A 26629-nucleotide genomic window follows, 5' to 3' on the forward strand; every position below is an offset into this window, starting at 1 on the left:
TATTAATAGCCTCAGGAAGGATGCATTAGTGACCCCGAGGCCAATAGAGAGATCTAGTCTGGCTCCAGGAAGCAGGGCAGGGGGTGGGGAGAATGGAGGTATCTTGCTTCCGCATCTCCACAGCAGGCTGGTCTCAGGAGCTGTAGTTGATGCCCACCCTAGATATTATCTAGATATTATCTGACATTTTCCCTTTTGCCTGGACCCAAAAGGCTCAGCTCAAATACAAAGTGAGCAGTACACATGGTTCTTCTCTGGCTCAGATTTTCAACTGAGCTGGAGAAAGTTCAATCTGATCCAGAGAGGAATCCGTGTCCCCACTCATGGGCCACACCCTTGAACCATATTGCACAGAACTTGTGCTCTGTGAAAGTCCCCCATCCTTTTGCCTGATGCGTTGCTATGCAGAGGGCCAACACCTGGCTGAAAGTAAACCCTGGAATGGCTGTTTCTCAGAGGCTGCTTCACAGCAGGGAGGTAGGAGAGATTTTCCTTTCTCCCTGTTTGTTGCTACTGGAGTACTTCGAAGCACCAGTCTTCATAAGAGAGGATGGAGGGAAGAGATCAGTGGATGGGTGTGGTGAAGAGGACTGGGTTGATACATAGGAGACTCACCCCAAATTTGGATTTGGAAATAAGATGAGCTACAGTGGTACCCTGGGTTAAGTACTTAATTCGTTCCAGAGGTCCGTTCTTAACCTGAAACTGTTCTTAACCTGAAGCACCACTTTAGCTAATGGGGTCTCCTGCTGCTGCTACGCCGCCAGAGGACGATTTCTGTTCTCATCCTGAAGCAAAGTTCTTAACCCGAAGCACTATTTCTGGGTTAGCAGAGTCTGTAACCTGAAGCATATGTAACCCGAGGTACCACTGTATTCCCCGTTGTTTTTTGAATGGGGGAAGAGAGTGGAGCTCACCCATCACTATGCCAGAGAGGGGGTGAGGCTGTACATTTGCTGGGCCCCCAAAACCAGCTTACTTTCTCAGTTAGATCCCAAAGGAAGAGCTTGTTCTCTCAAGCTTTGATTCAAGGGTGGTAAACCATGATGTTGCTGGACTTCCAACCCCCATCGTCTCTAGACCATTGGCAATGCTGGCAGAGGCTGACGAGAGGTGAAACCCAATGATATCTTGTGGGGCCACATGTCCTCCAGTCCAGCCCACATTTAGCTGCACTCACTGTTCCTCAGATTGGGAAAAATGATTCAGTTTCCCCCCAACTGTGTGCAATTGCTCCATCTTGGCTCTTTCAGGTTCAATTAATACTAATAATAAAGACTCCTGCAACACATAGACAAGTCTGCAGTGTTTACATATCATCCAACGATGCATACATTAAAATTTAAATAATAATTAACATTTTTTTCTTTTTTAAAAAAGAGACATCATAATAATAAAAGGAAATGGATTTAAAAACAAGAAAAAATGCCCACTTTTCTTTCTTTCTTGTTCTGGAACAGGTGGGGGCTGCTATATTGCCCCCACTCCAGCAACACAGGTATACAAATCCACAATGAGAGGTTTGCCATGGGAGGGGTGGTAAGAGTAAAATTTTACCATTGATATTGCTGTAGAACTAGTCCTCATCTTTCAATTGCACCAATTCTGGGCGTTGCCAGAGCTACCATGTGAATAGCTTCTTGTAAAAGTCAAAAAATGAGATGATTTGGAGGCGGGATGAAGGTGAGGAAGAGAGAGAAGCCTTCTGCAAATGATGCTGGAGAAAAAACTAGCTACAAATGGCCAGAGGGAAAAACTGGGACTCAGAGCCAAACTATCAGTGACATTAAATGCACCTTTATAATTAATATGCACTCTTTAAAAAATGCAAACAGCCATGGTGATTGTGGCGAATAATTATTAAGATCGCAGTAGGGCAGGAGGAGAAATGGAATATTTTCCTTTTCTTGCTGCAGTCATTAAAATGTGCAACGGGAGCTGCCATCCGAATGCAAACAGCAGCTTGGGAGGCACAATTTTTTGCCAGGTGATGTGTCAAACTCCCCCTCCCTGCCTGCTGCAATCCTGATGATTATCAGCACCCCACTCCAGAGTAGCTGATATTTGCATTTAGAAAAATGTGCCTGTTCAATGCGGGCACATGTAAAGTCAGGAGTTTTTCTCAGAACTAAAAGGGGACTATGGCAAGGCAGTGAGATCTAACAGGAAAAGGGCTGTAAACTTGGAATTTCCTAGAACTGGGTTCTAGTAGTATAGAATACAGGCTTCTAGGATTTCGGGGAAGAGTGGGTGACTGATGACAGCTGCTAGGATCAAAATTTCCAGGTGCTTTGGGAGCAATGAAATAATTTAATTGCACAAGGGGAATGGCCTGTTCAGCAGACTAATTGTAAATATATGCTTCCCATAAATTTGGAAAAGTTGAATTGAGAGAATAAAGACGGCTGGTTTGCCATCTTTAATATCAAGTGACCCGATTCAGACAGTCAATGACACATAATATCTATAAGTTCTAATTAAACTTGGCCCTTACCAGGTCAGTAACACCCAAATGGAATAGCTTTCCCTCTCACACACCAATATTAACTGAAAATTAATACCAAACCGTTTTCTTTTCTTTGTCCTGCCTCGAATCTTTTTGCCTTTCTTCCATATGGAAGGAATGGATCTCACCGTGACTGAGACCAAACTACATCCCTTTTAAATCTAGGATGCCTCAAACCAGATCTACCTAGGTTTCAAGGATTTAAAATGGCCGCTGTCCTAAAAAAATGCACTTCGTCCCTGGCTTGCGGGTAATGGAAAGTTTAAAATGCTCACAGCAGAAAAAGACAAGGCCACAGTCCTGTTGCAGTCGAAGACCTTTGTAGGCTTACAAGCACTTTGCAACAAATCTCACCAGGTCTTCGCAAAGGAGTTTATAAACTTTTGTTGAAAAGCGCTTCACGTGGCTCTAGCAATCACACCTCAGGACCGTAATAAGTCCTGCAGGACCCCAACTGCCATACCCAAGGGTTTGCCTGAGGCAAGTTAAGTGGTGGAAGACGAGATTTCTAGTTAGAGAGTTGTGGGACGTGGAGGTACAAAGTTCCACCCAATAATTTAGAGCTTTATCTGGTTAGAAGCTGTAGAAGCTAGATCTTCAGCACATTCAAAAGGTCACTCTCTTTTACTCCGGGTTAATTTATATGGAAACATCACATCCTGGCTTCTGACCTCACCAACCACTTATTTGGGTTTGACTTCCTGTGGCAGGTATTGGGGAAGGTGGGGAATATCCAACACTGAACCATCCCGATTTTTCAGCCACGAGAGGTCAAAGTGTATTCAGGGAATGCTCATCTGTTTTGCGTTATGGAAGAGCCTTTTGGTTTTAGACAGGAGTCCTAACCTCGAAGTAAACCGTTTAGGTAGGGATGGGATGGGGGGAAGGAGAGAGAAAGAGAAGAGGGTGTTGCTTCAAATTTCAGTTCATTCGAGGCAGAACTTTGGCATCAACCACTTCCACCGTGTTGTGTCGTCTCAGCACAGGAGATGCCTTCTTACAGAGATTGCTGGTCTGAAGTCAAAGTTCCCTATCAGATTCCTCTTTCAAAGGTATGGAGACATTTGGGACAGGGAAGCCCCAGATTTCTTGATGGTAGTCTTTGAGCATCAAAGTCTTTGAAAAGAGAAGGACTTTGGAGCGGGGAAAAGCAGAACTGATTTCTCAGACAATGGTCCAGTTGCTTCTGCAAAGGTTTGTGAGTAGCAGCTCAGTTTCTTGGAAATGGCAGTGACGGCAGTAAAGAGGGACTGAAGGTTTCTTCCAACCCTGTCCCCTGGCTGTGAAGAATCAAGAGCTGTCAAGTCACACAAATGTGCTGGCTATTCCTGCTGTAGAGGAACTGGCTAGTGTTTGAAATTGTGTCAGTGTGCGCATTGGTCTGTCTGGCTCTCTGCTTCCCCCTCGTGGCTGTCAGTTATGTTCACTTCCTTTCGCAAATGCCAACTTAACGGGGTGTAGCAGTACAGCCCTTGGTACTTACTAGAGGCTCAAAGCCGGAAAACGGGGAGACACAGTGTAGCTGGCTTGGCAAGAGACTCTAAGGGGTGGCCTACACCTTCAGGGAAATGGGTGTGGAACAGCTCTCCCAGGACTCTACCAGCACTAGAATACAGGTGGGGGAAATCAGGGGGCCGAATATTCCCTTGCAGTAAAAACAAAAATAAAAAAACTTCCCCCTACAGAGAAAACCAGCGTATCAGAGACACACACTAGCTTACTCTTGCACATGCTTTGCTTAGGTGTGCAGGATGCTGTTTTTGTGCAGTTGGCCAGGGGAAACGTGAAATTTCCCCCTCATTCTGAAGTGGTACAGTCCTGAGAGAGCTTTCCCATCTCCTTATTATTCTGAGCATGTAGACTGGCTCTAAATTGGGGAAGCATAAACAGGTATCGACTGAAGGTCCAATCAGGTGGGAAACCTTCCCTTAATGTAGTCCCAGCGTGTCGCCCTCTAAGTCCAGGTGGGGTCAAGCTGCAAAGGGGGATTCAAAGGCATCTGCCGGAGTCTGCTGTGGGGCCTAAGACAAGAAACCGCTCAGAGAGGGAGAAGCTGCCCCCCCCCCCCAAAACAGGAAGGCCCTCTTCAGACTCTTGCAGAGTCCCTGGCGCAGACAAAGTTCATGCCCCCGTAGGCAAATCCCAGAAGGCCAAGTGGAAGCTCTGGAGATGTGAACTAGGGGAAGGCAGGCAGAGGGCGTCGGGTGTGCTGGCATGCCATCAGGCTGGCAGAGTTGCGTGGTGGTCCAACGATCCAAAGGATAAGGGGGCAAGGGGTTGGCTGGTTGGTTTCATGGAGCTCAACGCAGGTGGGTTTGTTGGCAGGTCCTAGAGGGGATGCAGGAAGGTAGAGCGCAGGGAGGGAGGAGGAGGAGGGGCAGGAGGACCCCCGCTTCATGCCTGCTCCTGCTTCTGCTTCACCGAGATCCGCTTCTTGCGGGCGGCCAGCATCTCGTAAAACGGATCCACGCTCACAGCAGCCCTGGGAGGGGCAAAGGGAGGAATGGGGACAGGTCAGCCACCAATCAGGGAGTTGCCAGGTCATGGGGGAGTGTGTGCATGGGGGGAAAGCCTCTGGCATTGCATGGCACTCTGCTCTGTCCCAGCTGGTGTGGCACAGCACACCGTGTTTTGGATGGATCAAGGAGTGCTGGGATTGGTGGAGTCTGGTCCGTCAGGAAGAACAGAGCACTGCCCCAGCCTTGGTTTGCTGCCAGCAACCTGTCTGTCTCCTTGCTTGCATTCCATACAGCCCATAAGGAACAATATTAGTAGCATATGGATCTTTGACAAGGTAAGCATGATAAACACTTAAGTGGGGGGTGGAAATCAGAACACAGGCCGGACATGTATCATTTGGGGAAAGCAGGGAGAAGCAGGAAATTGCGCACCTGCTCCTGATGGTAGGAATGGTCCCTGCCACAGCTAGGATGCAAGACTTCTGGTCTATTCCCTTCTTGGGAGAGGACTGTGATTCAACAGAGGAAGAGCCAGGATTCCTAGGCTAGGCCTGATGAACCTTTGACTCTCTAGATGTTGCTGAAATTGCAACTCCATCAACGCTGGCCACTGGCCCTGCTTGCTGTGGCTGATGGGAACTGTAGTTCAGCAACTTCTGGAGGGCCAGAGAGTCACTGTATCTGCTCCAGGTCAGTGGTCTGCAGCTAGTAACATGGGATTGACCTAAGTTACGTAGTAATAGTATAGAAACATTTGCTTAAAAGGAGTAGAACGCTGGGGTGGGGGGAAGGAAAAAAAGAGAGAGGGTGAAATTATGTTTGTTGTGGTCAGAGCAAAAGAGGAACATTTTGAGAAATCTTTAGTGTAATGAGAAAGGGAGCCTGTGAAGTTGGGGGGTTTTCCAAGTGAGGTTTAGAATGGGTGACTCACAATCTGGGTCACTATTTCCAAAACAGCAAATGCATCACACCTAATCTCCGCAGCCGCATCACACTCTGACCGCAGCTGTTACACCACCCACCCTCTTAAGAAAGGAGGTGTCACGGCTACACTCTTAACACAACCTTTCTCTAACTGACAATCTACTTAATTCTCATCTGATCAACCCCAAGTTTTCCTGCAATGCCGCTGCAGGTCAGATTTCTGAGGGAGATGCTTTTAATTTCATTTTCATCTGAGAAAAAAATAGTTTAACCATCATTTAAAAGCTTTGTCCGATTCCCGAACTCAATGGCTGGGGGGAAATGAGCAAAGGAAATTTAAATGAATGTGCCAGCCTTGGGAGAAGCTCTCGGTTCGTAGCCCCAGGGTCTCCCCGAAATGTACCAGTTCTAACTTGCTCACCTGCAATGGCCTTCTCCCTCCCTGCCCATCAACTCCTAGGAATCCTTGCAGAAGGGCCGCAGCTCAGGGGAGAAGCTCTGCTTTGCATGCAGAAGGCGTTGGGTTCAATTCCTGGCAACTCCAGATAGGGTTGGGAGAGACTCCCTGCCTGAAACCCTGGAGAGCCGCTGCCAGTCAGTGCAGGCAGTACAGAGCTAGATAGACCAATGGTCTGGTTCAGTATAAGGTAGCTTGCCTACGCTTGCCGGGAAGGTAAGATCTGCAGCAGCTTTGCCTCCCCTGAGCATCAGGCTTTCTTAGGGAAAAGGCATCTTGTAAACCAGCATGTCCACAATGCCAGATATGCCCTGAAAAAGCTGGAAAGTAAAAAAACTGGGCAAGGAAGACATTCAAATGTCTTAGGACCTATGTTGCAGCCTGATCTAAGGTGGGTTGCAGCAGCATATAAATACCGGGGAGGTTCACCTGGCACCTTCATTATATATCTTTAGGCACACGGCGAAAACTACCAGCACTCCTGGTCATTGTCTGTGCTGGCTGGGGCTGATGAGAGCTGAGCATCCGGAGATACCTGGAGGGGGGCCATAGGTTCTGCAACCCTTCTTAAAACCTTAGATACCACACTCACTTCCAGAAAATTTGACATACCTCCTTCAGATTTCTAGACCTCACTTATCCTATTTGTAGCCTGTGGCATTTGCCCTCCTAGGTGGGTCATAAGGAAAGGGTTAAATGAGTGTGAAGTGATTGGCCAGTGGGAACCCAAGGGGAGGAGTTAGAGTTGGAGTTTTTTTGGAAGTCAGTTGGGAGTTGGAGAAGGAAGAGGGAGGATAAGTCTGTGGATTGGTCTAGTTTTAATGTGAGAGAGTGAGAGGAACTGTTAGGCGGAGTCAGATAGATAGTTGGGATAATCAGTTTGAAGTTGTTAGGAAAGTATAGGTCAGTAAAGAAACTAAGATTAAGAAACTGACAAGAAAAATTTACTGAAACCATAAACTTGTTCATGCTTATAAAATAAACTTGATTATTTGTTAACGTTAACAACTGTCTGGACTCCGTGTGTACCCGAGAGAAACTGGTTGGTGGCAGCGAGGAGGAAATCACAGTGGTGGCACAGGGATCAATAGACCGTCAAACATCCGGGGACCCTGTGTGATCGCCACATAGCCTTTTAAATGTGTTTATTTTTTTTGGGGGGGTATTGTTGGGTTGTTTTTGTTTCAACTATTTATTTGTACTTTTACCTTATATTTTTACCTTGTGAACCGCCCTGAGATCTTATGAAGGGCGAGAGATGAGTCTAATAAATAAAGAAATAAAAACAAATAGTAAAAAAAGAGAAAAAAACGGGGGAACAGCTCCCCAAAAGGCTGAATTAAAAGATCAAGGTATATTTCAGGTTGAGGTTAAGGATGAGCCTGGGGAGCCTAAAGAGAGATGCCCTAGGATAAGTGAGGTCTAGAAATCTGAAGGAGGTGTGTAAAATTTTCTGGAAGTGAGTGTGGTATCTAAGGTTTTAAGATGGGTTGCAGAACCTATGGCCCCCTCCAGGTATCTCTGGATGCTCAGCTCTCATCAGCCCCAGCCAGCACAGCCAATGACCAGGAGTGATGGTAGTTGCATGTCCAGCAACCTCTAGAGCAGTGTTTCCCAACCTTGTGCCTCCAGATGTTTTTGGCCTACAACTCCCATCATCCCTAGCTAGCAAGACCAGTGGTCAGGGATGATGGGAGTTGTAGGCCAAAAACATCTGGAGGCACAAGGTTGGGAAACACTGCTCTAGAGGACCACAGGTTCTCCATTCCTTGGCTAGAGATGCAGGAAGAAAATGCTGTTGATGGGGGTAGGATTCCCAGGACACCCCCCCCCCGCACAATGGAATGGTGCCTTATCCTCACTTGATGGATTTGATCCATTCATCCTTCTCCTCCTGCGTTGGCGCCGAAATGCGGTAGACCATGTGGTTCCCCTCGACCACACGCCCGTCTGCCTCCGTCTTGCAGGCTTTGATAAGCTGGCCCTTGTTGTTGGGAATGTAGAGCTCAAAGCAATTCTAATAACAAAGAAAAGGGAGGAGAGAGGGAGATAAGTCCCTGAGAATGGCAGGTGTCTGTGAGCAGCCTCACCCCCTGTGCCTCTCCAGCGGTTCAGAAAGAGGACACAGGAGGAAGAAGGCAGGTGGGGAGGCTGACCGCACGGGATCTCGCAACCAACAAGTGGGCAGGAAAACATCATGGGATTAACATTTTGTGTTTTCAAAAATTGCTGCTGTTACTATTAAGAGCTCTTCACCATTTTCTGTCACAGCAGAAGGGCAGAATGGAAATTCCTCCCCCACCAAACAAAGGAAAAGTTAAAGCAGCAATTTGGTAACATCGTTAAATTAATGAGAGTTGAAAAATAATAATGAAAACCACATAGGATTCTTAAATAACTTGAGTGTCATATAAAAGGAGCGTTGGGAATTTCTAGGAATGTATTTGGCGATGTCTTAGTGCAGTTCCTGGGATAATTCCTAATGTAACTTAAATGCATGAAATTTATAGGAATCTTTTGGAATATGACAGAAGAGGAATGAATAACAATTGCAATGCTGCAACCCAGTAGTTATGCTGATTTTCATGGGGCATCCAATAAAAGAACCACAGCCAAGATGCAAAAACAGCATAAGGCAGTGCCAACTCACTGGTTTCCGAGGGTCTTCCACTTCCCGAATGCTCAGGTTCTCCAGAGGGATAATTCCTCTTGGTTCCTTGTCCTGTCAGAGGATCAAAGAGAGAGAGAGATGGAGCTGAAATGGAAGGTGTCTGAAACCTGAGCTGGGAAGGGAATGGAGAGGAGGACAAGGGCCTGATCCAAGAAGACTGGGGGGAGGGTGCAGCTCAGACCTCAGGGCTCCTCCAGCTTCAGTCCTCTGCCACTCCTGCAAACAAGCAGGGCTGGCACCTTCTTCAACACTGAAGCACTTGGTCTTGGCATGCCAGATGGCACTCCCATTCTTTTATTTGTGGCCAAGCTTTTTTGGGGGGCGGGGATGTGAAGGGTGGTGTGTTTGTTGCTGGTTCTGCTGACCCAGACAGGGCTGAACTTGCAGGACTATTCCCTGCGTCCTACCCTCTCTGCCCCAAGCAAAGAATTCTGGAGGAGCTGCTGTGCTCCGGGTTTGGGAATGGCCAAAAGTTCAGCTGCAGAGCATTTATCTGCTTTGCAGGCAGAAGGCCTCAGGTTCATTCCCTGGTTATCTCCAGGGCAGGGCTGGGAATGTCCCCTATCTGAGACCCTGGAGTGCCCCTACCAGTCACTGTAGACAACAGTGAACTAGGTGGACCACAAGGTCTGATTCAGTATAAGGCAGCTTACTCCAGTGCCCTCGGTCTCTGTTCCTCCCAACCCTGGCCATTTGGGACTCTTGGGCGGCAGATACCGCCCTGGGCTGGGGCTCTTGGGTGCCAGGTTAAGGGTGGGAGCATGGGATGGGAGCAGGCGGGGAGAGAAACTGTACTAACTGTTGTGTATTCAAAGTAATAGAGGCAGTTGTCAGTCAAGATGAACCAGCGTCTCTTCCACGTCTTCACTCGCCCTCCTGAAAGCAAAATAGGAGGGAGGGGGGAAGGATTTGTGCTCGCATTGATGCCTTTTCTTTCCGCCACTCAACCCTTCCCCACCCGTGGAGCCTCGGGGGGCGGGAAGCCATGCTTACGGACAGAGCCGACGCAACGAAATAGATTCAGCAGAAGTGTGAAAAGAAAAGGAAACAAAATAAACAAACAAAAAGCTGACGAGCGGAGGCAAATGACAAAGGGGAATCTGAAAATGGTACCCCAGGGCGGGAAGAAGAAAACTGGCAGCAAACACTCAAAGTAACCACAAAGCACAACTGCAAGTGTGGGAGGAAGTTCCTGTAGAATAGGAGTCTGTGGGATATATTCTCTCTTTCGTTATTGTGTGGGTTTTGCTTTGCAAGCACTGGGTATCCCAGCAGGCTACTTTGAGATGAAAGTGACCAGTGGAGGGCTTGTGCCTCGTTCAGCATCCTCTAAGGCAGCCTCCCAGCAAGTTATGTCCTGCTGCTCTGCAACTTGGGGGTGGGGGCAGGACTAGCCTTGTGGTGACCCCTCCCACCCCCTTCAAAAAGAAAACAGAGCTGCAATTTGAAAAAGGCATTTCTGCCTCTAGGCAAGGTTCTCCGGAAGAGGACTTGCCAGCTTAGGATGCTTCTAATGCGTTTTCAACCTCTATGGGAGGCTGATTTTGCTGATGAACTAGGTTTTCCTGAATAAACGCCACTTCACATATTCAGTAAAAGGACTCCTGATGATATGGACCTCCAGGGAACCGCCACCAGTTTCAGCATGCAAGGCAAGCGGTTGCTACAGGCTTGAAGGCCAACTACTTCTACAAAGCTCAGACTTATCCCCAAATTCTTACTCCCAGATGCTTCCACAAAGCCAACAGACATTCCTGGCTTCAGGCAAGGTGAATACACTCCCATGTCTGCACGTCTAGCTGGAGGTGTCTCATATATGCCAGTGGGCAAATGTTTCAGCCCTTGGGGGACACTGATTTTGGAGAATTCAGTTCATCCTGGACCCCCCCCCCCTTTTAAGCTCCCCATTTCGATCTAAAACAAACACACACTTCCCTTCATTCTGCTCCTCTCACCTTACCCACTAAGATAGTAGTCCTCTGTCTTTCAGATTCAGGACCCCCTGTTAACATGAGACCCACTCTCTGTTGTTTTCTTCTTTTTCTTTTTAATAAACACCTCCCACTTTCCTGCTTCTCTCTAGGGTGACCAGATGCAAGAGTGGGGAGGGCTCCTTTGCTTTTTACAGTTACGAAGAGGGTATTTCAGCTAGGGATGTGAAGGCCTGGAAAAAACCTGGACAAATTGCCCTCCCATTTCCCCACCCCTATTTGTTTCTGAAAAACTGGGTGTGTATGAGATTTCTCAATTTCCCTTGCTTTCTCCCATGCCTTCACGGGTTAGGCTATGAGTTGCAGATATTCCTTCCCTCTTAGGGACCCTCAGAAAAGTGCTACTGGAGCCCATCTGACCCCACATCCTGCTTTTCCACCATGGCCAATCACATGCCTCTGGGGAGCCCTTGAGTGGGGCTTGAAAGCCACAGCCTTCTCTTGCTTTTGTTCCCCAGCTGTGGACATTTTGCTTCTGTACCTGCAGGTTGCGCATAGTCATCTTCTGCAATAAGTAAGTCCGTAACAAGAGTTCTGCTGTTATCAGGCCAGGATGTTGGGCTAGCGGGGCCTTTGGGATAGCCTAGCATTCTGTTTCCACAGGTAGGACATGAGCACAATAGTTCTTGAAAATTAGAGCTGCCCTTTCTCAGCACCATAATATACTTTCTGAGGTGCAGCGACTTGAATTCCACCCAGCCTTCCAAGGGCAGTCGAAGCACAGATTTATATGAAGGCTTTAATGATATTGGCAGCTTTATTTCCAATTTATTACCTAAGATCCTCAGCTAACGGTGTTTCTCAAACTTAAGTCCCCGGCTGTTGTTGGACTACAACTTCCATCATCCCTAGCTAGCAGGACCAGTAGCCAGGGATGATGGGCGTTGTAGTCCATCAACAGCCGGGGACCCAAGTTTGAGAAACACCGTATTAAAAGGTATGGTATACCTGTCCTCCATTGCATCTGGTCACCCTCTCTCTGATTTTCTCTCTGTCAGGATGCTACTACTGAAACCCGCTATAGGTCATGGTGTGACCCATTTGTGGGTCCTCCTGATCGACCGGCTGAAGATGAATGCATGAAGATGTGTACCCCTTCCAGTCAACAAAGGAACCCAAGTTCCAGATTTAGTCTTCCATTCCTAGCCCACTGAATCTGTCCCTGAGCACCCAGCACAATTCATTTCCAACCCCCCCTCCCCTCCAAAGAGCACCAGGCAAACCAGCTCTCGGCGGCAAAGCAAACATGCCCCCCTCTTCTCACCTACCTCCTGGGTTGGGGGGCAGAATTCAGACAGTGGAACAAATGTAGTCCGCGCCGTGGGACGGTGGAGGAGAGAGGGGGGTCAGGGCAGCAGTGGTGGGGAAAGAGGGGAGAAAGAGAGGTGGGGACCGGGGAGTCAGGATAGAGAGAATGGGGGTGAGAAAGAGAGAGAGAGAGCAAGAGAGAGAGAGAGAGAGGAAGAGAAGGAGAGAGAAAGAGAGAAAGGAGAACAAGTTACATCAACATAAGGTAGAAGTACATGGTCAAATCAAAAATCCTCCGACACAGACACAGGCATTTGGGGGCATCAGGAGTGGGGTGGGAGGGGCAGGCACAGGGAGGAAGGGTTTAAAATTTTATTGGGGTGGATGTAAGGTGATGGGCATCACTTGGCTAAATAACGTAGACCCCTAAACTCTGGCACGTCACAAGAAACCCTACTGCTAAAAGTGTAGATGAGGTTGGCATTAGCGATTGTAGGAATGGTTTTCCAAAACATCAGCCTCCGCAGGGAGCTGTGGAAAAGCTGTGGTGGAACTTGACATCTTAGCCAGGCCAGGGATCAGGGTTGCAAGTCCACTTCCTTCTCCTCCTTTTTTTTTTTTTAAAGGTGTGTACATTATGCGCCCCACTTTTGTGGGGGGAGCGAGGGGGTTCCAAAAAATAACACTGCTTTCTTCAGATGCCTCCATCTTGAAGCCGTGCTGATTCGGCCTCCTAACACTCCTCCTCTTTGCTCTTGATTGGCTGGCCTCTAAGCCAAGGGCAGCCAATGGGCAACTGTATTGTACTGGGGACACCGCCCCCCCCCCATCAAGGGCAGAAAGGAGGATGTGGTGGTAAGGAAACTTGGCTTCCATGTTGCCCTCTACGCTGAACAGGAGGTGGCTGAGGTGGAAGGTCTGCTCTCACTGAAGCTGCTCTAAGTTTAGAAGAGCAGGGTCACCCTCACGCCAATCCCCCTGCGGACAGCAGATGGAGGTCTTGAATAAGGGCTCCCACAAGTCAGGACCCAATAACTCACCTCCTATGCCTTGCCACCACAAAGCTGTCACATTATGCAGCCTATTCTGGACACTTAAATCATCTCAAGGACCAACTGCACCCTCACCGGGCCGTATAAGGCCCTGGCCTTGGAGTCTTCCATCCGAGTTACTAGTTTCTGGTGTGAGGATATGGCGCAAGTTCCTTTCCCCCCCTTAGATAAAGAACCCCGTTTCTGACCCATCTGCTGCTCTGAAACAAAATCCTTGCCCATTTGTGGCTGCGCATCTATTACAGTGCTGCTTGGACAGCGACACCCATGTTCTACAATTCAAGCTCTGCAATGGCATCACCATTTTGGGAGCACCTCACCCACAGACAGCTCAGTACTTGGGAAGCTACCCGAGGCAACAGATCCAGCAAACAATGTGTACTGGGACTGTGATTGTTTTCTGGCAGAAGTTATTCCGGTGGGAATTTCACTAGTAACCCCTAACTCGATTCTGGGAACTTATTATGATTAAGGAGCTGATGAACGTCAGACACTGAATATGGGATCAGATTTAGGCTTCAGCATTCTGTAAATCCTATAGTGGTGGTGGTGGTTTTTTTTGTTTTGTTTGAGAAGGCCACTTTCAAATGCTTCAGGTTGGCTTGAAAACTTATCCGCAGCCACTGGCGAAATATTAAGAGGCCAGAGAGGAGGTTTAAGAGACATTTCAGTAGCTGACTTCTCCCTACTTTTAGAGGGATTCCGAAATCCCAGCAGACCCCTCTCATCATCCTTCAGAGGAGATCCACCTCAATGAGGAGCTGGGGAGGGGGAAGGGAAGAGGAGGGAGGATCCCGGTTTCTGCCCGATCCTTGCAATCCGATGAGCAGTGGGTCCAAACGGGTCATGATGTATTTGCTGGTGGGTGGGGGAAGGGCTATTGGGGTGGATTTCAGGAGGATCCCTTTGATCTGATGAAGAGAGAGGTCATGCTTTAAATGACACAACAGGCGGGTGGGGGGGAAGAGAGGAGAGCGCAGAGACGTGCAAAGATCGCGGGGGGAGCGGGTAGCGGTGGTGGTAGGGGGAGGGCAAGGGGAAGGGCAGCGGGGAACGGAAGGGGGGAGGAAAGAGACCACAGTATTTAAAGGGAAATGGGGTGGGGGTGGGGGCCACCTCTCACCCAGCTTGAGGAGCCAGCCCTCGCGGTCAGGGTTAAAGAACGTGTGGGTCAGGTCGTTCCCATCGTCCTCGGGGATCTTGAAGGGCTCGTTGCGGATGCTGTCGTACAGATTCTGGGGGGGTGGGGAGGAAGGGGAGGAGTTACAGGCAGGTTACAGCCCTTCCCAAGGCAGAGAGAAAAGGGGTGTGTGTTTGTGTGTTTTCAGCACAGCACTGAGACCACGAAAGATACAGCAGAGAAGACAAAACACCAGGTAGAAAAAGTGCTCACGACGAAGGGCATTTTTAAAAAAATCAAGGAGGTCAAAGCTTCTCACAAGCCGGCGGAGGATTCCTGAGCGGTGAAGACGACTACGACAGCCTCCCCCTCTCCCAGAAAAACACCCAAAGAACAAAGCAGCAGGCCCACTGAACCCCCCCCCCAGGCCTCCCCTTCCCCTCTGGCAGGCCTCTCACCCGCAGCAGCTCCTCAGGCAGGTCCCCTCCGTCGTTGATGCCGCGGTTCATGGTGATGAACCTCTCAACGGTGGGCTTGTCGCGGACGTTGGGATTATGGAGGCTGGTGTTGAGCATGATCACTGCGAAGGAGAGGACGTAGCAGGTATCTGCGGCAGGGAGGGGAAGGAACAGAGGAAAAGAACTCAGTACCTGCCTTGGCACGTCCATCTTGTGCAGCTAATTCTGCTGGGGGGGGGGGGTGCTAGCAGCCAGGCTACCTTGCTCCCCCGCCAAAGCCCTGCTCATTTAGGTTGAAGCGGCAAAATATACAGTGGTACCTCGGGTTAAGTACTTAATTCATTCCGGAGGTCCGTTCTTAACCTGAAACTGTTCTTAACCTGAAGAACCACTTTAGCTAATGGGGCCTCCTGCTGCCGCCACACAATTTTTGTTCTCATCCCAAAGCAAAATTCTTAACCTGAAGCACTATTTCTGGGTTAGCAGAGTCTGTAACCTGAAGCGTATGTAATTAAAACAGCACAAACAACTATTTGTGCAGATTTTTAATTGTATGTTTGTGGCTTCCTTCATTTCTTGTATACTGCATTTCTTCAATCTGAGCAAAATAGAAGATGATAAAATACAATACGAAATAAAGGAAGCAATAAGAATTAAAAACTGTGCAGCATCTAGAACATCTTGTTACAATTGCTACCACAGGCAGAAAAATCTTTTAAGTAGTCTGCCAAGACTCTCTGCAGTAATAAAAGCTTTAATTCTATGAAATATTTGTGAGGGGTGTCAATTAAAGCTGATTGCTCTGCAGCTCTAACAGTTTTCTGACTCATTTCTGTGCTGATCCTACAAAATACAGAGGAGGCAGTGCAATTGCGGATGGTTCTACTTCCGCCTTCAGCCAGAGTTTTCTTTGTTTGGATTTGGTTTGATTTGTTTCCCAGCTTTTGCAAAGAGAGGAGCTGCAGCAGCAGGCAGGTAGGTGAAGGAGGCTCGTTCCTCTCTTGTCTTATTAAACCAAGATAGGATTGCCTGAATGTGATTGACAGAACTGAATTTATTTTCCATCCCGGAGAACACAGGAGCCCCACAATTCCCAGCACCAGATAAGAGTCGCATTCCCTTTTCCAGAGAACCCAGTACCTGTGGACTGAAAGACCCCCGGGTTGCACAGGCAATACCGCTGGGCAAAGGCCTCCATCATACGGTCAATTTTCTGGGCTTCTCCTGGCAGTCGGAAACTCCACAGGAATTGCCTAGATTGGTTTTAGAGGGAAGACGATGAACAGAGAAAAGAATGATTTAAAGGTTGTGGGTTTGAGCCCCATGTCAGGCAAAAAAGATTCCTGCATTGCAGGAGGTCGGACTAGACGACCCTTCCAACTCTACAATTCTATGCTTTTATGCCTACTCCGTAAACACTGTGCCTATACTTATTCTCTGTATGTAATATTTCGTAATTTTGGTCATGCAAGTTAATGCAAATATAACAGAACAGACCTCCAGGACAGTGTTGTAACTGATGACTTTCTAACCCCTTTCTAGCTCCATTACTCTGATTTTTGTATGTGTGTGGAGGAAAACATTGTTGTTGAAAAGAAATGCCTGAAAGCCTCCTTATGGTGCCTTTCATTTGCTGCTTTCCTGTGGAGAAGCAGCTTTCCAATGAAGGGGCCCGATAAAGTCACATTTACACAAGAAATATACACATGCAGCTAACAGAATTCTGTGTATTGGGTATAAAAAAGCTGTGCTCAAGGAGAATGGGAAGGACATGTGACTGCACAGGAGGTTTCTCTCTCTCCCTCAAGGAATGCTGGGAACTGTAGTTTGTTAAGGGTGCCTGGAATCGTAGATCTGTGAGGGGTAAGCTACAGTCCCCAAGCATTCTTGAGGGAAGTCATGTGCTTTAAATGTATGTTGTGTACAAAGCCTGAGCATACAAGGACCCCACCATGTCTTCTTTGCTTGTGGCATGTGGTGTGCCTGTGGGAAGGCAACCGTTACACTTCAAGACTGGGATGGATTTTTGAGGCAGAGGAAAAGAGCCAAGAGTGCCCATCACTGGCTGAGGAAAACGCCACTTTGCTGGTGCCATTCCCGCCTCTCTCCCACCCAGCACAGGAAGGGAGAAGGCGAGAACCTGCAGCTAAAAGACTGGGAGACCTATTCCAGCAGGCCAGGGCTTTCTATTCTAGAGGAGGGCTGAGGATTCCCAGACTCACCTGAGTGCCTGCACAAGGTTGAGGTCAGTAAATTCATGCAAATCGACAAAGGCGTGGAGTACTGCGATATTAAACTCCTCCCTGAATAAAAAGTGGAGAGAGCTACAGTTAAGACCTCCCCTTTGAACCCACCTCACTCAGCAAGGCCCACACCCTTGTCTCTCTCCTGCTGACTACACTCCCTCTGCTAGGCGAAGCTACTTGTCATCCCATCCCTATGATCCTTTCCCAGGTCCTGGAGACTCCAAAGCTCCACCACCATGGTGGGTTATAAATGCTCACTTCTGTGAGGCTATTCCTCCCACATTCCCCAATCCTTCTCACCGCTCGCCCAGGTAGTCGCCAATGGCCGTCTTGTTGAGTCCTTCCCCTTTGTAGAGGAAGCGGGCAATGTCCTCGGGGGTGGAGCGCAGCAGTTCATTTTCCACCAGGAACTGGATTCCCTGCAAAAAAACAAAAAACAGAGAAGCTGAGAACTGTAGGACCCAGAGCTCAAGCATGCCCCCAACCTAACAAAACATTTAAGTCATAGAGATACTTCCCAGAGAGTACTTGGGAGGACTGGCTCCCTAACCCACTAAATTGCAATTCTGAGGCAATTGCAGAGAACTCAGGATTCACAATTCTCCTGTCCAGCAAAAAGAAAAGAAGTTTCCGCTACCTTTTGACAGGGGTGGGAACTGTTGGCCTTCCAGATGCTGTTGGACTCCAGCTCCCATCAGTCCCTGCAAGCATGGCCAATGGCCAGGGATGATGGGAGCTGTAGTTCAGCAACATACAAAGGGCCACACGTTTCCTATGCCACAAACCCCAGAACAGAAGCAGACAACCTGCACCCCTTGGCCTAATTTCAAAATCAGTCAGTTCTGACCTCTGTCAAGTGTCCATTTCCTGTCAATCCACTGAGGAGGGAGGAAAGGACAGGAGAGGGGGAAAGAAAGGGAGGCAGCGACAGAAAGATAGCAGAGGTGGTGGCGGGGGGAGGGGGGAAGAGAAGGGATTCCATCCCACTTGTGACTCTAGCCCTGCCCTCACTTATCATGCAGTTCCTGAGAGTTTAGCCCCCACCCACCCACCTGCCAACTGTAATGCCTGATCAATGTCAGAATCCAACTGGTGCATGAGAACAATAACTATCACCACAGCATTCTCCACACACCACAGGGTGTGTGTGGAGGGGAACTGTGTTCCGCCTGTTCCAGGTGGATGGCTGAAGGTGCTACATATATTTGGTACCAGAAACAGTCACTGCATGCACACACCCACACCCCAGCCACCTACTTTTTTGGGATCCATGTTGAATTTCTTGCGGCCCATCCCCATCTTCCGGTTTCTCTGAAGCGTTTTACTGTACAAGACAAGGAAGCGCACCCATCAGTCCTTTGGCCCTTGAAAGAACAAAGGGGCTGCAAACCTCTAGAAGCAAATGGAAACTCTGGGGAAATGTACATGCTACTTCCCACCTGCACTCCAAAAATGGTACTGCCAGCCTCAGAAGGACTGAATCACATGCTTACCCCTAAGCGGCCAACCTGGCTCTGAACGATGGATTATCAGAGGTGACAGGCACAGTAGCAGACACTGAACATTCTTTGGAAAATTGAAATAAGTGGTAAGAACAGCCATGTGCCACAGCCAACCAAAGATCCATTACGGCCAGGACCTGGTTTCCAACACTGTCTGCCTGGCAGTTCGCAAGCCCTTGTAAACAGCAAAATGGAACCAGAGAACTCATTTGTTTACCCTATGTTACTCATTAAGCAGGGAAGTTCTAACTTGAAGCTGGCATTGACATGAGAGGAATCAGGATGTGTTCACAGCATGGTCAGCATGAGGTTCTATGGGGCACTCTACAAGGAGCTACATTTTCCCCATCATGTACCTTGCATACAAAGGGCACTGTAGCCCAAGGTTTTCTGGGATATTTCTCTGATAGTTTACCATGGTCTCTAGCAGCTGTTGGAAAAGAAGAGAGGAAATCTGCTACACAAACAAGTATTTATTGAAGCTAGTATTTTGAATTAATAGGAATCCCTTTTCAATATAATATAAACATACATTTATGTTTGTGGAGCTCAGTAAATGTATTTCTGCACACCTGGAGGCTTCTCCACTCCTGGTTTCAATTAGGGCTGCAACCTAATCAAAGTCATTTTAATCCATTAATCACCTGAGTTTGGGCTGATTAATTGACTAAGCTTTCAATCACATTTGCATATGGGGGGAAACAATTATTTCTGAGGCAAAGATGTACGTGTGAGCGGAGGAAAGCTTTCTTTTAAGATGGTTGCTTGCCATCTGCAGTTTTTTAAAACCTCTTGTATTCACACACACTTAAATATATGCTGCCTGATTCCTAAGGGACATCCTTTTGGTCAGGTGACAGTTTGTTTTTTCCAACATGGAGTAATCTAACTGATTAGTGGATTAAATGTTGCAAGAAAATCCCAGGCAGTCAAAGAATGGCAGGCAAGGAGGTATTGGGATTAGCACATTCTGAGCTTGAATGCAGATACTGCAGGAATGAGGTTAGCTGCTGCCAGAAAGGCTTGTCCTGGCACCAGGATATAAACAACATTCTGCAAGCGGCCACACTCTATACTGCAGCCCTCCAGATGTTATTGCACTCCAACTCCCATCAGCTTCAGTCAATGTTGCCGATGGTCAGTGATGATGCAAGTTGTAGTCCTGTAGGATCTGGAGTGCCGCAGGTTCCCCACACATATTGTTAAGGAATCTCTGACCAGTGGCCAAGGCAGGGCCATGTCCAAGTACACAGGAGACTGCTTCATACAGCCAGACCATTGATCCATCTTGCTCAGTACTGTCTACACTGACTGGCAGCAGCTCTCCAGGGCTTCAGGCAGCGAGTCTTTCCCAGCCCTATCTGGAGACACTGGGGGCAAGGGACCTTTAGCACCGAAGTGAGATGCTCTACCAGCAAGCTGCCACCTGTACAAGGAGGGAATCCCTCACCTTCCCTCATTGGCTTCCAGCCCCTCCACCTCATTCATGGCTTCACTGAGCTCATCTCGCAGCCGCTGGATTTCCACCAGGAGCTCCTGCTTCCGCCGGCGGATGTTGTCCAACTCTAGCCTCTCCTCTGGCGTCAGGTCTGGAGGCACTGGGGCAGGGGGAGAGAAGATGGGAAGAAGGGTAATATTCTAGCCATTTTGATCACACTACTCTGCTGGTGGCAATGGAAGTTGCAGCATGGAGGTGGGCACCAAGTCAGAGGATACAATGGGCATGGAGTCAGCTTTGCACCCTGGAAGACCAGTGTTACAAATCAAGCAGGGAGCCTATGCCAGTCGAGAAAGGTTCCCCACTGCTCTCTCCAACTCGCAGAAGGCGATGGGGTGCAGAGTCAGTGTATTCCCTGCCCCCCACCGCTATCCCTCATTGTGGAAGGGGTCAGAATGCCTGGATAGGGTCGGAGGCAGATAAGCATGGTAAAGAAATAGAAAAAGCATAGAAAGGGGGTTCCATGTGGCAGGTTAGGGGTAACTAATACTTTAGATGGTTCCTGGGATTGGCGAAGAAGGAAGAACTGCCCCTGAAGCAGAGTGAATGGGGAAAGCTGAAGCGGGTGGGATTTCCATTTCTATGTCTACTGTACAATCCTATCTTACAGAAACCCCTTTGACATATAAGCAGCACATAAATAAATCTTACTCGTAAGTGGCAGTGAGTTCACTGGTAAGTTAACTTCCAGATAGGACTGCAGCCTTCCAGATAGGATTCTCAGGCAAAGGATGGCGTTTCCCTATTTGAACCTGCCCAGACCCTTCTTTGCATGCCACTTCCAGGGGAGGTTTATAGTATGGTGACAAGAAAATGGGCCTTTTCTGCAGCGGTCCCCCATTTATGAAATGCTCTCCCCAGGGAAACCTGCCTGCAGCCAACCTTGTTATTGTTTCAGCACCAGGCAGCGGACAGCACCAATGATATATTTTACTGTTACTGTACATCTTTTTAAAATAGCGTTGATGCAATTTTATCATTGTATTTTTACTTTGGCTGTAAAATTCTTTGGGATTACTTCAGTAGGAAGAGATGCATGGATTTAATAATCTGGATTGGACAAAGTTTGTACACTGGAGAACACACATTCAATTAACTTATTACCACCCCCATCACATTAATAACGATCCCTATTCAGTGAGGACTGAGGAGCGAAGTGTGATCTGAGTTAGTGGCTGCAAACATCTGGATGTGGAGGGTGATGGTGCTTCCAGTTTTATAATGTGGTGTAGCAATCAAGAGACAGACCTGTGAATCTCCCTCAGCCTCCAGTCTTCAATATGAGGATAGATAGTTGCACACAAGATAGTTGCAAGGCCTGTTGCTGCCTGTAGGTCTAAAGTATCAAACCACAAAAGGGGGTGGCCAGTGCATGATTCACCCCTCTGGGCCTGTCTCCTTTCTAATCAGCCTCTAGGGGTAACCAGGGAAAGAAGTTAGTAACTCTTCTCGGTCTCGCAGTTGGGTGTGACTGGATCATCCAAACCCTCCCAATACCCAGATGTCGCAAAATTACCTGTCCTCAGATGAGACAGCATGGTGTTGCGGTTAACACGCCACACTAGGACTAAGAGATCTAGGTCACTCCCTGGGTGACTTTGGGCCACTTACTATCTCTCAGCCTAACGTGCCTACAAAGGTGAAAATAGGTGCATGTGAAAGAGAACGAGGTAGGCTGCCTCAAGCCCCTTGACGGGAAGATAGGATATTAAATAAATAAATAAGCTTTGCATGTGTGTGGTACGGAAGCTGTACTACCCAGGACAGGATGGGGTTGTGCAGAGTTGTTAAGGCAGCAGAGAGCATTGTTGGCTGCCCACTCTCCACCTTAGAGCAGATTTATGCCACAAGGTGCCATAGGAAGGCACTGGACATAGTAAAAGATCCATCACATCCTGGTCACTGTCTCTTCGAGCTCCTGCCGTCGGGACGGAGATACAGGACGATGAAGACAAGAACGAGCCGTCTCAAGAACAGCAATCTCGGCCCTGAATGGGAAACCTGGACTTTGAAAGTCATCTAATCTTCCTTGCTGTATTATACTGTATTGTTTTAATTAGTGTTTTTATTGTTGTTCTGATTTTGAGTGGAGTGCCCTACCTGGGTGGATGGAGCAGCCAAGTAATTTCGTTGTCCCCGAGAGGGGGCAATGACAATAAAGATATTATTATTATTATTACTATTACTATTAACATTATTATTATGAGCGGCTTCCTCCAAGATGGCTTCCTTTGCAACATTTACTTATTTATCTTAATTATATTGGCTGCTCAATAACGTAGTTCTCTGGGTATCTCAAAAATATAAAGATGAAACTATCATAAAAAACAGCTGCAGCGTAAACCTTTCCAGGAGAGAAAGACCTAAAAGCAAAGCTGAGGCACGACACACCATGAAAGCAGTGGGATAAAGGAAGACCGCAGGTTTAAAAAGCCTGGGAGGATAAAAAGTCCCTCATCTAGTTCTGAAGAAACCATAAGGAAGGTGTCAGGCGGGCTTCTCTGTAGAGGCTACCCCACAACCAGGGCACCATTACCAAGGAGATGGCTCTCCTGAGTAGCCTCACTTAACTTGGGTCACAGTCACCCCACACATGTAAAGCAACGTGGTGCTACTTTAAACAGCCATGGCTTCCCACAAACAACCCTGGGAAGTGTAGTTTGTTGAGGGTTGCTGAGAGTTGTCCAGGGATCTCCATATTTCCCTTGCTGAGTGACAATGACCAGAGTTTCTTCCTAACAACTCCCAGCACACCAGCAAACTACACTTCCCAAGATTCCTTGCGGGAAGCCATGACTGTTTAAAGTGGGGATGTGGCCTTGGTGAGGACCTTCAGAGCAAGGGAGATACACTTGGAACAGCAGCTTTTGCAGAATAGCGGTGTGTATGCCACAGATAGCCTTTTGAGATTGGGTTGTTCTTATTCTTAAATGCAGTAAAACTAAGCTTTCCCCACTTTTTCCCTCTGTGTTTGCAAACTGGGCTTCAAATTTTAAATTAAATTCATTTTAATGAAAAGGATATGTTCCTTATCTCTCAGGAGCTGCTGGAGGTGAGGGAAGAAATGCTTTGCAGGGGAACCTGAGATGACACAAGTTCTGAAGCACTTATATAAACTCCTGAGCGCAATTAATCGGCGGCACTAATAATTAATTAATTGTGCTCACACTGAGCTTTCATCCAGCACTGGGCTCACAAAGCAACTTCAAAATAAAATAAAATAAAATAATAATCAATTTATTGTTCTTGGTAATAATGATGCTTGACCTTCCTGTGCACTGCAAATAAAAGGCAGCCCCTCCAAGAGATAAGATCCTCTCTGACTCATTTTCCAAATATTCCTCCACCCCCGCAGAATGTTTAGCTCCGGGACACAGACACCCCTCCTCCCAAAGAGAGAAATGGTACAGACCATTATTTAAATTATTGTAACTTTATTTTTTAGTCTTCCCCCCTCCGCCAACTGAAATGGCTCTGCCGGTTAACGCCACCCCCCCACTCAGCCAATTGGTACGACCCACACGCCCCCTCCTTACATTGTAATAGGTACTCCCAGCTGCTCACGGCAATGGTACATCCCAATCCCCCCCCCCGCCACTAGAATGGTACAGCCTTAAAAAAAGACACCTCCGCCCTGACAATCGAATGCTGTACATCGGGTATGGCTCACGTCACCAGATCCATACAATTTTCATGTCTCCCCCTTAAATAAAATTAGATGGCCCACTCGCACATCTCCCCCTGTCACTGGTATGGTTCAGCCCAGCCCCACCCCTCTTTGTAAGGGATCGGCCCCGCCCCCTAGTCTTCTCGCTCAGAATGGCTCGGCCCGCCTACCCGCTTTTCCCATTGTAGTTACTGGACGGTCTCACAATACTCCCTTCCGCCTGCCTCGCCCTTCTTTAAGCTTCCCCGTGGCCGGGTCTCAGGGGTCCCTACCATAGATGCCGTCCTCCATGGTGGCCAGAATGCCCCTAAAGGGGAGAAATGAGAGCTCCTCACTTTCTCCGTGTCTCTCTTCGGGGCTCCCAACGGCTGCGCCTTCCTCCCGCAGCAGCCTGGTCCTGCACTGAAAGGAACGTTCCGCCCCGTGCGAAGGGCGTAGCCAATAGGAAAAGAGAGACCCCGCGGAACGCCACTTGACAGCTCGGAGAGGGAACCAATAGACGTGGCGTGCTTTTTCTCAGAATTGGGATGCACGCCCATTTCAACCAATAGGCACCTCCCTGGTGATATTGACAGGGGAGCTATTCAATGAAATCTGGGACTTCTCCTAACAGCCCGCCCGATATCCTTCTGTGGATATGCAGTCGACGCTATAGACTTTCAGCTGTCCCACCCTATACGCTTACCTAAAAAGCAGAGTGATAACTCACGATGGCTGAGAGGGTGCTTCCTGGTTCCTTTCCACGCTGTTTCCATCCGTGGGAAACCACGAAGAACGCGAGCCTTTTCGTGGACCATGGATTATGCAGTAGGACAGCCAAACAAAAGGCAGCGCCGGAGAGAGAAGTCCGTCGTGCCCTTTATATCTCAGCCCTTATTTCACGCGATAAAGATAACGCGTGTGTAGCTTTTAAACGTTTTGAAACACAAAATCCACACTGGCAGCGGCGCAAGTCCAGCCCATTTCCACATGGCTGGTTGGTTTGATTATGTATAGGTGGCCGCGTGGGGCGGGGAGAGGTTTACGACAGCCCTGCAATGTAGCCTATTGTTCATATTATAAGTTATAGGCATAGCTGTCAACTTTCAGATTTGAAAATAAGGGATCAGCAGCCTCGAAAATAAGGGATCAGCAGCCTCACCTGTCCCGGGGACAGTCTATGGGATATCTAACAATCCGGGATAGCAGCGGGAAACGGCGCTGGAATAAGGGAATTCGCCGCAAAAAAAGGGAAAGTTGACAGCTATGGTTATAGATCGGGGTGGTTTGGATTTGCAGCCCCAAATTCCCCATACAAAACACTTGGTCGTCGAATTCCCCCTTAAGCCTTCCTGCCAGAATCCAGTTCTCGGTTGCATAACTGCAACGACGCCCCACTGACTTCCATGCAGCAGTGCTGCGGCTTTATGTAAAATCCCTACCCACATCCACCCTGCCAACGATCAGGGTTAAAAAAAGAAGAAGAGCACGACATTTTCCCCCCGTGGGAGGACACGCCCAGTCTCAAGTATGTTAGAATCCTCGATTTCTCCCTTTGTTTCCTCTTGGCAGCTCTCGCTTCTGCCCGAGGGTAGGAAGAATATTATTCCAGTTTTAAACCCGGAAATCCGATATCCGTTTGAGAGTCTATAAGCCACAAGTCTATGCACTCCAAAAGAGACCCTTGGTGTCCCGCCCTCGTTGCTTTATTGTCAGTCATGGCGAGTGATGTGCAAAGAAGCCAATAAGAGAGTGAGAGAAGGCTCTGCCTGACGCATGGCCAACGGAGCGGACTAGAAAGGGAACACGCTGTTGCTAAGAGGGGCCTAGGCGGTTGCCATAGACCCCCAGCAGCCTTACCTAGTAATTCAGTTGGGTAAAGCAGGCCTCTTTATGAATATTAAAAATACAAAAAGTCGTGCTGTACCTTAAAGACTAACACGCATATTTAGGCATGAGCTTTTGTGGACCACACAGCCCACTGCATCATGGGCACGAAGTCAATATCCTCAGTTGCTGGTGATGTGGGAAAACTCCTCTTGAGGCCCATTGTACAGCCAAGTCCCTTTTACTCACCAGCAATGACAAGTAACACCTGAAAATTCTCCAAGAAGCAAAGTTTTATTTCTTACATGTGTAGAAAAGGTTACAGCAAACAATCAAGAAAACTATCAGAGGCTAGAACCTCAGTCTTCGTTCACACATAGTTTATATAGCAATACAGACTAGACTTGCAAAGCACCCATTGGTATGGTGTAACAGCTCACCCTAACTGCAAATACAGGTGTTTCCACACTAGAGCTATCTAGGCATTTTCCTGTTTATACATCTAAAGGTCAAGCCCTTGCATATGTCTATATCTTTCATTTACACACTTGGTTTCTCTCTTTCTTGGTTTCTTTCTTAAAACTTGCAAGATGCCAAATTTTCCATCACCTCTTACAAGAAAATTACTCTCTCTAGATATAATCTTATAATATCTGATAAAGCTGGGCACTGAGGGAGAAATTTGTTTGAATATATTTGTGGAAGCAACGTTCTCCCCCAAATAATAATTTGGAAAATGATTTCACCACTAGCACCATAATTACAATCTCATAACTCTAATGGTTTTTCATGTTCATTTTTGTATGAGGGCATGCAGTCCCCCAACTAAGTATCCCTGTTTACCGTGGACAAATGTATTTCTGATATGATCTCTCCCAGATTTGTGAATACCTTCAAAAATATTGTTAGCATTGTAGGCAAATGTGGTAGAGTTGTCTTTCTTCATATTCCAGCTCCCTTCTTCCTTGCTCTCAAAACTTAATGGGGGTGGTGGTGGAGAGTGAGATATATATATACAGCATGA

General features: G+C 47.8%; 1 protein-coding gene across 2 annotated transcripts; it reads right to left on the bottom strand.

The window, feature by feature from the left end:
- Positions 1-1293: 1293 nt before the first annotated feature.
- On the bottom strand, positions 1294-24574 carry LOC310829417 (cytohesin-2). 2 transcript variants are annotated; one of them, XM_083707824.1, is made up of 12 exons: positions 24135-24574; positions 20085-20232; positions 18390-18456; positions 17433-17551; positions 17109-17189; positions 16027-16139; positions 14887-15035; positions 14432-14543; positions 9817-9893; positions 8997-9068; positions 8209-8363; positions 1294-4988 (listed from the first exon to the last, which is right to left on the bottom strand). In XM_083707824.1, coding segments are annotated over exons 1-12 (1182 nt in total). In that variant the 5' UTR covers positions 24136-24574; the 3' UTR covers positions 1294-4900. The 2 variants fall into 2 exon arrangements, with proteins under 2 accessions (XP_083563950.1, XP_083563949.1); XM_083707823.1 differs by having other exon boundaries at positions 24072-24572.
- Between the last annotated feature and the right edge of the window lie 2055 nt (positions 24575-26629).

The sequence above is a fragment of the Podarcis gaigeae genome (assembly GCF_964106915.1).
Source record: "Podarcis gaigeae genome assembly, chromosome: 13".
Taxonomy (NCBI): domain Eukaryota; kingdom Metazoa; phylum Chordata; class Lepidosauria; order Squamata; family Lacertidae; genus Podarcis; species Podarcis gaigeae.